Source organism: Nomascus leucogenys, chromosome 7b (assembly GCF_006542625.1).
Source record: "Nomascus leucogenys isolate Asia chromosome 7b, Asia_NLE_v1, whole genome shotgun sequence".
NCBI classification, from domain to species: domain Eukaryota; kingdom Metazoa; phylum Chordata; class Mammalia; order Primates; family Hylobatidae; genus Nomascus; species Nomascus leucogenys.
In genome coordinates, this window is record NC_044387.1 from 18,293,493 (window position 1) to 18,306,204 (window position 12,712).

At 35.0% G+C, this 12,712-nt stretch overlaps 1 protein-coding gene across 2 annotated transcripts in view; it reads left to right on the forward strand.

Moving 5' to 3' along the window:
- The window catches only part of SLC7A11 (solute carrier family 7 member 11), a 77,679-nt gene that overhangs the window by 14,584 nt on the left and 50,383 nt on the right, over positions 1–12,712 (forward strand). For both annotated transcript variants that reach the window (XM_030815699.1, XM_003264668.3), the window contains 2 exons: positions 2,152–2,267; positions 11,150–11,275. In XM_030815699.1, the coding sequence (XP_030671559.1) occupies positions 2,152–2,267; positions 11,150–11,275 (242 nt within the window). The remainder of the gene's footprint in view (positions 1–2,151; positions 2,268–11,149; positions 11,276–12,712) is intronic.

Sequence of the window (12,712 nt, forward strand, 5' to 3'; positions counted from 1 at the left end):
ACTTTTGTATTCCAGAAGCTTTTAAAATATGTTCATATATCTCTTTGTCATAACATACTCATATTGCTGAGTTGGCCTTTTAAATAGGCAGAATAACAAATGACATGAGGAGGGACAAAATATCTAAGTATGTAAACATTTCTCTTCTTTTACTAATACCCATAGTTCCTAAGTACTTCCCATTAAAATTATACCTTTAGATTAAGTTAGTATTGCCAGAAATAATCTGTAACACACAGATTTCAAGGAGAGAAATATTATCTATCTGTACACAGCAGGGGTCATTAAACCAAATTTGCATGTTCACTATATATTCAATATATATTGGGTTTCCAGTATATGATAGACACTGTACTAAACACTGGAGATAAAATTGTGATTAAGATAGATATGATTTTGTACCCTTAGAGCTCAGAGTCAAGTGGGAGGAAATCATTATCAATCGAGAAATCACATAGGTAAATATAAAATTGCTACTGTGATAAGCACTGTAGAAGACAGGCCAAGGGCTTCAGTATGAATATACTCCAAGAGATCTGGCCCAGTCAGAGGTTGGAGAAGCTTTGCCTGGGAAAGGAAAATTGAACCAAGATCTGAAGTATAAAACATAGTCAATGAGTTGCAGAGGCTGCAGGCAGAGAAGATTCATATCCTTCTAGTGGGAGGAAGCTAACTGAAGAAGTAGGGAGAGCTTAGACCAGATGGAGCCTTGAATGCAATGTGAAGGCTTTTTGCATATCCTGAACATATTTTGAAAACACTAAAATGACATGATCAGATTTTAAATTATACATCAAAAATTGTATAAATGATGGAGAATAGGATAAACAGTTTTGTTTGGGGAAGATGGGAGGGTGTCTAGGAAAAGAAGAAAATGAAAAACCTTATGCCGCTCTCCAGTATCAGCCGGCCAAAGTTGGGAACATGTAATGGTGGTTGGTTTTCTGATAATCTATGGATCAGGCATGAATGTTGGGTAACCACGAGAAGAAAGAGAAGCTAAAAAGGAAGTTTGGCATAAGAAATTAGGTAATTGCCATCGGGCACGGTGGCTCATGCCTGTAATCCCAGCACTTTGGGAGGCCGAGGCAGGTGGATCATCAGGTCAGGAGTTCGAGACCAGCCTGACCAATATGATGAGACCCCGTCTCTACTAAAAGTACAAAAAATTAGTCAGGCATGGTGGCATGCGCCTGTAATCCCAGCTACTCAGGAGGCTGAGGCAGGAGAATCGCTTGAACACGGGAGGCGGAGGTTGCAGTGAGCTGAGATCGTGCCACTACACTCCAGCCTGGGGGACAGAGTGAGACTCCATTTCAAAAAAAAAAAAGAAATTAGATAATTACACAGACTTGCATGTTTATGGAAAAAAATATGCATTCATATATACATACATCTAAAATGAAAAGGTCAGTGTAATTTTCTCATAAAAATATTTGAAGAATTAAAATAGAAAGATGTATTACCTATATTTCTAAATACCTGAATTTATTTCATATTCTTGTCTCATTTATATTTTCTTAATTGTATAAGATTATAATAAATCTATTATTTTTAAATTTATATTTTATATCTGAATGTTACTATAGGATTAAGAATAATCACTTGACTTTGAGTTTTTGTCTGTACAGAAAAAATAAGAGTAAAACAAAGTCAAGTATTTAGGCATGTATTTGAAGGGAACACTTAATACTAATTTTTTAGGTTGAGTGTTGTGTTCATTCTTTTGACTATGCCCTGACACATTAGATCTGTACGGCATTAACTAATTCATAATATGGCTGAAGTTGACTTACTGACTTTTTGAGAAAGAAGATGGCTTCCTGTAAGCCTAGCTCTGTCAAGATCTCATGTAATAAACCAGATTTTTAAGGAAAAGTCAAATATGGGAGAGCAGGGGAAAAGTTGATAGTACTTGCCCTTGTTCCCAAGAATAGGTGAAGTTTAAAATCTAGCCACCAATGTTATAGGAAGTATTTCATTTGGAATGTCTATGGCAATCTAATCAAGTACGGAATTCTGAAAACTATAGACTTTCGTATTTAACATGTTCCATATGCTAAATACACTCAAGGTAGAAAAAATTAATGAAAATGCAATTTTTTCCCCTGTGGTTAACCTAAATATATACTTTTTTTTTTTTTTTTTTAGCCCTGCAGCTACTGCTGTGATATCCCTGGCATTTGGACGCTACATTCTGGAACCATTTTTTATTCAATGTGAAATCCCTGAACTTGCAATCAAGCTCATTACAGCTGTGGGCATAAGTGAGTATTATAGCTATACATGTAAAAAAGGAAAAACAACACAAAAATGATTGAAGACAAAGTGTCTTTAGACTTTTTGCATTGCGGGATTGCCTCTCACATCATGTTCTTTTTGCTTACAGTTCCAAATTTCTACTGGAAGGATTTGGAGTGGAATCCAATATTGTATTCCATGCCAGTTTTGTATTTGGTCAATAGAAATGATGGCTAATCTTTTTAAATAGTAAAAATCACCTTGCTAGTAAAATATTAAGTCTATTATACATGAACAAGACTTCTAAAGAGGAAATCCCAATTATTTTAGAGATTATCTGAATTGGAAATTAGCTATATATTGAATTATATCTCATGTGTAATCATGGAGTTACCTTTATGTAGTGGGTGTGTAAGTTGTGTTTATACATTTTATAGTGTTAGCAGCTGTCACTCCCAGTGTTATAATGTTAGCTGCCTGTTGTTGGTCATGAAAAGAGTTTTCTTTCAAGATTGATTATTAGTAGTATTTTCCAACTAGGTTTCTTTATGGTCTCCAAATTGAGAAGTTGTTCATCTTTTATCAATGGGCACAAATATTCATTGATTAAAAAAAGAAACAGAAGCATATGTACAAAATTACATGAGTGATATGAAGCCATCTATGACTCTAATTTCCCAAAAGATGCCAGGTACCAAACCCTTAAATATGGGAAAGGATAACTTAATTCTAGGTGCCATTTGAATCACTGTCTTAAGAATCAATATGATCATATTTAACCGAGTTTTAGCTACTCATAAAGAGAAAGCTACACAGGAATAACTGAACTACATAATCATGGAAGAATTTTTAGTTTGTATGGCTAAGGTGTTTCAATGGGACAATGCCTGGGGTATTGCCTGTAATTTACTTATTGCCTGTAATTCATTTATTTATTTTTAATTAAAACTTAAAAAATAGATTTAGGGGGTACAATGCAGTTGTGTTACGTGGATATATTGTGTAGTGGTGGAGTCTGGGCTTTTAGTGTAACCATCACCCAAATAGTGTACATCGTAGATATTAGGTAATTTTCATCCCTCATCCTCCTCCTACCCTCTCATCTCTCTGAGTCTCCAATGCCTATTATTTCACACTCTATGTCTATGTGTATACATTATTTAGCTCCCACTTATAAGGAGAACCTATGGTATTTGACTTTCTTTTTCTTTAATTCCACTTAAAATAGTGACTTCCAGTTCCATCCGTGTTACTTGCAGCAAAGACATTATTTTATTCAATTTATTAAGAACACAATAAAAAATGGTAGTTATTTATACTTTTGGAAAAACATCATTTGAAGTTCCATGAGACTAGAGACCTATTTATTGCTGTATTTCCAGCCCCTCACTTAGCTCCTAGCATGTTGTTGGTGCTCAGAAAGTATTTGTTGACTTGATTTTCTGAGAAGTCTAAGAATGTTTTCTCCAGCAGAAAAGTCTATAGTCTGTTTACCTGTTAAACTTGGAGGATTAGATATCTTCAATATGTTTCCAGGCAGTGGGAAAATGATAAAAATGAAATAGAGTTTGCTTCATATTATGTTCAGATCTAGCAGTCTTAAGTTTTTGTGGGTTGAACCATTTTAGCATAGTGGTTACAGTTTAGGCTTTGGAGGCAAACAACCTGGAATTGAAACTTGGTGTTACAAGTCTTAGTTTTGTGATCTTGTGCTAATTTTTAAACCTATTTAAGCCCCAGTTTTATTTATTAGGAAAATGCCTATGGAAAGATTATTAATATCTTGAATGGCTGAAGGAAGATGAAATTAAGCCAGATTTTTTGTTTAGGTCATATTCTTTTTCATTATTTTTTCTTTTTTTTTTTTAGCTTTTATTTTGAGTTCAGGGGTACATGTGCAGTTTGTTACATAGGTAAACTCGTGTCATTGGGGGTTTGGTGTACAGATTGTCTCATCACCCAGGTACTAAACCTAGTACACAAGCTATGTTTTTCTGATTCTCTCTCTCCTTCCAAACACCCTCAAGTAGGCCCAGTGTCTGTTCCCCTTTGTGTTAATGAGTTGTCATCATTTAGCTCCCACTTATACGTGAAAACGTACAGTATTTGGTTTTCTGTTCCTGTGTTAGTTTGCTAAAGATAATGGCCTCTAGCTCCATCCATGTTCCCGAAAAAGACATGATCAAAGTCAGATTTTTAAGACCTTTAACAGAGTGCCTTGCCTATAGAAAGTTCTTGATAAGTCCGCTGTTCCACTAAAGGACTGGACTAACAGCCATTGTTATATTCACCATTTTCTTGTCCCTTGAATGACTGAGGCAGAATCACATCACAATTATTATATTTAAAAAAGAGAAGAGCAGGGGTGGCATTTTTGAGAGCTCTGTAAATTGACAATAATAGTTATTAACTAAAAGCCATAACCAGAAGACTAAGTAGATTGCATGTGAACATTTATAAATCCACAAATTTTACTCACTTTGGAGTTAAAATTATATGAATAATAATGCTATATTTATGTTTTTATAAGTCTAGATAACTCTCTTCTTGTTTATCCCAATTCAATTAAACATTTTAAAGGGAAAATTTGTATCTCTGAGGATTAAATGAAAACTGCTCAAACTAAACTTTAAAACAGTTCTAGGAAAGGATAACCATGTTGGGATTTACAAAACCTCTGTAGTAGACATTGGTGACGGAATAGTTAACAAGGAGCCTGAGTAAATCTTAGATGAACCCAGACATTTCCTTCTATTTTTGCCATGAGTTATTACATTCATTTTTAAATTTTGATGTTCCTTTTGCAAGCTTGAAATTCTGAGAAAGAAATGTGTTCCCATAATCAGCAACAGTTTAAAAGCAAACTGGATATCCTTATGACTCAGTGGTAGGTAATGTAAATCAGTGCCCTAACTGGGAAAGTCAAACTGTCTTTAAGAAAAATGTAGCTTTAATGGAGCAACAGCGGGTGGAGATGGAGATAGAGAAGGAGAAATTTATCTAGGGGCAAATCTCTCTCATCCTGCTTCCTTCAAAGTGAGTCTAGGTGATTTTCTACCTGTTAGGGGTGGAAGGTTACCAAGATGTAGAAAATAGAGTTTAATTGCATGAATTGCTTCCCTGTGATCCCTGGGAAAGGAAACAGTTGTAGTCATTTGAAATCTCTAGTTAAGCATAGAAAAAGGGCAAACCTGAAGGGTTTTACTACATCACAGAAAAAAAGAATTTCAAATTTTGTGAAATGTTAGCCAACCATTTGAGAGATGATAATGGGATAAGGGTGGGGGGTTAAGTAAATACTAATTCACCCCCATTTTTTTAAGTACTGTATTTAATTTCTCTCAAATTCAATGAAGATAAAAAAGTTTTTGCTTATACAAATTTCATCTATTCCAGTAAACATGTCAGGTGCATGGAAGTTTAGATGGAAAAATCTTATAGATTCACATTTGGCTGCTCTCTTATAGCCCAATATTGTAATTACTTACTTTCTTTCTTTCTTTCTTCCTTTTTGAGACGGAGTCTTGCTCTGTCGCCCAGGCTGGAGTGCAGTGGTGTGATCTTGGCTCACTGCAAGCTCTGCCTTCTGGGTTCACTCCATTCTCCTGCTTCAGCCTCCTGAGTAGCTGAGACTACAGGCACCCACCACCACACCCGGCTAATTTTTTGTATTTTTAGTAGAGACGGAGTTTCACAATGTTAGCCAGGATGGTCTCGATCTCCTGACCTCGTGATCCACCCGCCTCAGCCTCTCAAAGTGCTAGGATTACAGGCATGAGCCACCACACCCGGCCTGTAATTACTTTCTTCACCTTCTGTAGAAGTTCATGAATTTTCACTGCTTTTATAGATTCAATAAGCATTGAAGTATGCTCAGTATTTAAAATATTTATCTGTTCTGTATTCCTGAAATTGGACTCTATATAATTATACACTTGAATGTCAGAATATTATAATACAAATATTCTCCTTAAGATATTAGATCTAGTCCCAGATCCATCCCTAACACCATCAATTGTTGGATATCAATTTCCTTGCTAGTTTATTTTATCTATATAAAATAAAGATGAGCTAAGAGCCCCATCCTAATTCTCAAACTTTTGAAAGTAATTGGGAGGAACAAGCAAAGTAACATTTGTGATTGTATTGTGAAAAAAATTAGCCAGTTCTACAAACGTATTACTTTATATTCTTTTTGAAATCTATATTTTCCTGGCACCATTAAATTACATAAAAGAAAATCTAGGACTATTTCTGTGTTAACACTTCAAACACAGCATATGAAGTGGCTGTGTTTAAATCTTTGAAATCTGGCTATACCTACTTCTTTTCTACCATAAGTAACTTACCAACACAACCAATTCTTATATACATAGTATTAAAATATACAAGTACTGCAGAACAACTATCATATACTTTAGGAGGATAACATGTAAAATGTGGAAACAAAGGGTCCTGAAATCCCAGCTAACATACATACGAACTTTTGCAGAGACAAAGAGCCATCGTGAGTTTAAAAGAACTAGGTACACTAAGGGGATCATGTATGTCTTTTGAACTACTTCCTCATTGTTACCTGGGAACTAATGGTAAAAGTGTGGGCTCCAGAGTTAGATTACCTGGGCTCCAGACCCATCTTCACTGTTACTACCTATGCAAACATAGGCAAGTTAAACAATACCTCGAGTCTCAGCTGCTCATCTGAAAAATAAAGCCAATAAAATGACTATGTCATAGAGATATGAGGATTAAATAACATTATTCATGTAAAGTCTTTGTACAATGTCTGCCATAAAATAAGTTTGTATTTATCTATCACTTAACATTTTTATTCCCAACAGTGAGATCCTAGATATAAACTGTCACTCTGCTTTTTAAAGTGTTTGTTGCTACCTGTCTTCTCTAAAATTAATGCATCCGGGAGACGAATGCTAATAAAAAGATAAAAGGAATCCAGGCAGCCATTGCAAAACAGCAGTGAAACAACCCACTTTATCTCAACGTGTAACATACATACACAGTATCCATATATTTTATCAGTTAAGCACAAAGTACTCAGAATTCAGAAGCCAAGAAGAACCTGAACCTGGGAGAAAACCCAATATGTCTAGACTCTGTAATCTCACTCTTCAAAACCCAAAGACAGACTTGAATTACATAGTGCAGAAAGAAATACTTGCCAGTCCTTAAATCACAGCTTCAGTCCTTAACATTCCCCTAAACATCCTTTTCAAATATAGCTTCCTTCAAATATGTATTTCTTATCTCCAGGATTTATAGATATAGCTTCCATTGCCACATTTCAGTTCTTAGGAAACTGCATCATAAGTAAATAAAAACTATATATCGCTGTATTTTTATTTTGGTAAAATTTAAGGCGAGCATACAAAAAATGCCCAAACTGATATAATTATTTCCTCATGTGTGAAATTAGCAAATTGTTATTCAAAGGAATTAAAACTCGGAACAGAGGGCTGGCCCAGATTTCTTTCATTATTGCAATGTGGGTAGGTAGTATTTTTTTAAAGTATGTATTATTTGTTTCAGAAACTCAGAAAGCTCTTGCATTTAGTGAATCCCAAGTCCCTTTTCAATATTGTTGGATAAGCAACATACATAGACACAAATTTCACTGTGAAGACACATTATGAAACAGCAGTTATAGCCACTGGAGAAGCTTCACTGTGCCTGTCACTGGCTGCCTTGTTACTTGTTAAGCTGTGCCTTCAGGGTAATTCAGGTGCATCTCAGCTGGAATTTGGTGTACCAAATAGTGAGTACAATGTCTGGATGCTCAGATAAAGCAGGGTTTTGAGAACCCTTTGAAAAAAATTCATCTTTTTTTTTCTTAAAAAGTTGTATTGAGGTGTAATTGACACAATAAACCACACATGCTTTAAATGTACAGTTTGATAAAGTGAGATGTATGTATTCACTTGTGAAACTACCACCACAATCAAGTACTCAGCAATGGGATTGCTAGATCATATGATAGATTTATTTTTAGTTTTTTGAGTCCCTTCCATACTGTTTTCTATAGTGACTATACTAATTTACATTCCCACCAGCAGTGTACTAGCATCTTAATGAGAATTTTTGTTAAGCTATCTGAGAGGAAAGCAGGGTGAGATGATCAATTCATAATAACTGTTTAATTTTGTCTTCCATTTGCCTAAGAAAACTTTACAAAGTATTTTTTAAAATCCCAAATACTCAGGTTTTTTTAATATTTCAGTAGGCATTAGGTATTTATACTCTTTATGAAAGTAACAAAACCTCTTTCTTATTTTCAAACATATAGCTAGTTAGTTGTTCCAAAAATAAGAATGCCTCTCTCTCTCTCCTGCCTTCCTCCCTGCCTGCCTCTTTTCCTTTTTATCCTTCTCCTTTCCTCTCCTTTCCTTTTCTCTCTTTCTCTCTATGTAACAGTTCTTTTCTACTGTGGAAAGAACTTTCATAAATACAGAGTGCTTTGGGTTGTAGGAGCCCTATTTGAAAGAAAACACTGCCCTTTTGTTGCTGGTGGCCACATGAGACAATTTTTTCACTTTACACCAACGTTGAACCTCCTTAATTAAAACAATAATCATTATTGTGTAATGACTCATCACACAGTCATTTGCATAAAAAGGAAAGGAATCACTGGATGATGGAGCGGGGAGCAGAGTTACACTAACTTATTTTCCATATATAAGTGCCTTATATTGGGGAGAGATAAATAATTTTATTTTTGTGATTCCTCTGATAAAATAATGCACTTTGTCATTGACAACAGACCTGTCTATCCCTTCATGTTTTCAGCTTCCAACACAGATGAAATATCCCCCCTTAGATGCCCCTGTAGCTTATTCAGGGGTTTGGCCTTTTTGATCATTCTCATAATTACTCCTTTGAAATATTTCTTCGTTAGTAACACCATATTTCACTTTGTATGAGATCGTCTGATCCCTTATTTTTCCCATCTTGGAATTTTTTCCAAAAACAAAACGTATTTTGTTTCTTCGTTTACTTTTTAAACTTTTTTCATCTTTATTGCGGTATATATGACAAATAAAATTGTAATTTTAGGGTGTACAATGTAATGATTTTATTTATATATATATATATAGTGAAATGATTGTCACAATCAAGTGAGTTAACACCTCTGTCACGTCATTTAGTTACCCCTCTTTTTTTTGTTTTGTGGTGAGAACATTTATTTCAAGTATACAATTCAGTATTTGAAACTATAGTCACCAAAATGCTATATGTTCATTATAAAATTTATTAAACTGTTCCTAAAAATAAATTTTAAAAACTGAAAATTATTTAGTGTTCTATTACCTATAAACACCTGCTGTTGATGTTTTGGTAAATATGTTTCCAGATCTTTCTATTTCGCCTTCCTTCCTTCCTTCCTTCCTTCTTTCCATCCTTCCTTCCTTCTGTCCTTCCTTCCTTTCCTCCTACCTTCTTTCCTTCTTTCCATCCATTCCTCTAACTTGCTGTATTGATCAGTAATATATCATGAATACCCTTTCTTGTAATAAATATTTAACTGCCTCATAATTTTAAGTGGCTGCATATAAACTATTAAAATGATATACCTTAATTAGCCTTCCTTTAGGAGGTTTAGGCTATTTCCATTTTTTTGCCTTTAAAGATTGTATGTTGCTAACATTTGCACTGATTGTTAAATTCTGAAGTGAGCTAGTAACTACATCAGGCAATGAAAACTGTGAGGTGGACTCATTACTACATATAAGGAAAACTTCCAATTGCAATTTGAATAATAAGAATTCTGTAGGAGTTTTGTCTCATTCTTTGAGAAATATCTTTACATTTTAAATATCTGTTTAGGGAGAATATACCTTTATAATTATAAAGGTTATATTTAAGAACTGTAAATGTCAGGAATAAAGTAGTGTTTTGGGTTGTTCTAAGCATAAGCTTGTGGAAAGAGTATAAAGTTGAAATCCACTTTCTAGAATAACCTCAGTCATCCCAGTAGAGTAGGGGAGAAAGGTCTTAGAGCATCACCATTTCCCTTGTGCCTTAGATTTTCTAACTGAGGATCCAGTTCATTCATTCAACAAAAATGTATTAAGCTACCTGGGCCAGGCATGGAGCTGGATACTAGCAATACAGCAATGAATAACCCGTGCTCTGTCCTTGAGGTTTTCATGGTCCACAAGGGGTCGAAGGTGGATAGTTATTGCTGCTTGGGAAATTGTAGGCAGCATCAGTAAGAATGAAAAATTCTGCTGGCTTTGAACCCAATTTGCATCCTAGCCTGGTTAGTCTTTTGCACTCATCACTTAGAATATTGTGCTCAAGCCCTAAAGCATATCTTGAAAAACTATACTTGTACGGTAGGTTGAAAGTTGCCCCTTGACATGCTAATTAGAAAGAAGACAACCAAAAGAAAAGTGCTGCCTGAGGCTAGTCCTGAGAGTGAAAAATAAGATCTGAGCCAACTTCTACACTTCTTGCTCCTTCTTGAGTGTGACCCACATTGGCAGGCATACCATCATGGAGACAGAAAAGAGTTGTCACATCAAGCTAGAGAGTCAAATTCAGCCATCTGGTTGGATGCTGGGTTTGGTTAGAAGACGTTTTTATATGATTGTCAGAGTACTACAATATATGTCCACTCTTACATACAAAGAACAAGAGAAGAATTCTTATTGTCCAGAGGTTTTATCCATGTTTCTCAAAGTTTAATGTGCATAAAAACCAGCTGGAGAACCTGTTGAAATGTAGACTTGTATTCGTTAGGCCTGGGGCAGGGCCTGAGATTCTGCATTTCTAAAACACTTCTAGGTAATGTCAACACTGCTGCCTCATAGATTGCCCTAGTAACAAGGACCTAAAATGTCTTTGTGCCAGTGAGAATTCACCTTTTGTAACTTCATCTATTTGTTTGCAGCTGTAGTGATGGTCCTAAATAGCATGAGTGTCAGCTGGAGCGCCCGGATCCAGATTTTCCTAACCTTTTGCAAGCTCACAGCAATTCTGATAATTATAGTCCCTGGAGTTATGCAGCTAATTAAAGGTATGGACTCAAAAGTAAATGCTTTTTAAAATACTTGTCTGCTTTTGGTCTTTTTTAACACTAACTTTTGCTTGTACTAATAGAATCCTTAATTAGTCTCTGCCTGTGGAACTTAAACTCTATATTGTCATCTAATTGATTTGAAAGGCTGCTACATTGTGAGTTCGTTTTTACAGTTGAATGGCAGAAAGAGGATTAAGATTGGGCCATGCAACAAAATAAGGCATCAGTGAATTTTCTAGGTTTAATGGTTTGGAGTGAAAACTCGAAGTGGAAAAAAAAATCTGCCATTTAGTTTTAGTTAAAGATAAATATGTCTTTTTTTTACTTTAAAATTGTCCAATAATAGTAATAAAAATTAAAGAGAAAAAGGTATCTGGAAAATAATAAAAGATGATCAATAATTCTTTGACTTTCTGGTTATTATTCCTTTTAAATTGAGAGTGGCATCCTCAAACAAGGAGTCAATATGGGAACGGCATTCCTAAACACCAAAATTATATCACAATAAAATAGTTGTAAAAACTTAATTTTTATTGTTACATTATTTTTAATATAAAATTTGCATTTCTGCGATTACTTGCTTTTTAGAGTTTAACACTTAATTTAAAAAAGAAATAGAGAGGTGACATTTAGAGTTTTAGTTGTTTTAGGAAAAAAGACACATGCAGTTGCTTGGATTCAGTGGAAATTGTTGGAGGACAGAGATTCACATGTGGCATTTAATTAGCAACAGGAATATAGCAGGAAATAAGAAAGTGAGAAGAAATTGTAAAGGAATGACATAACTTGTGCATGTTAAGTATTTAATGTTTACATTGATATTGTCTGTTCCAAGAAAGGGAATTTATGGAGAAATTTAATGACGTTGCAGAAGAATTACACAAGGCAAAAGGAAATGCCAACGTTTGGTAAAATCATCACTGTTGGTAGAAGCATTAAATAATGACAAACACTGAAAGATCAGCCACTCTGGAGCTGGGAAAGGGAGCTGCTGTTGCCCATTTAATAAGCCTAGTGGGAGATCTTAGAGCCCTGCTGGCGGAAATGCTTTTATGAAATCCAGCAACTGCAGCCAACGCAGAATAAACACAATGAAGATTTTGACCGTTAGAGCTTGCACTGAAGAGAAGACAGGAGCTTGCTCTTCTAATACACCTTGGCCTCCAAAGAGCTAGCCTGCTCATTTCTTTCTTGTTCGTTAGGAATGTAGGCACAGTAATCTGTTTTGTTAGTGCTTTATTTTTCTGAGCTAACTCTTCAGTCTTTTGTAAGGAGTTTCTTCGGTATTTGAAAAGTGCAGAATCTCTGGGTCATTGGCTGTTCTTTAATACTAGTTTAGATTCCAAAAGATTATATGCTATCCCTTGAAACTAAGATTTATTTTCTTTTTCTTTTTGGTGTAATGTAAGATACTATAGGTAGCATTATAGACTT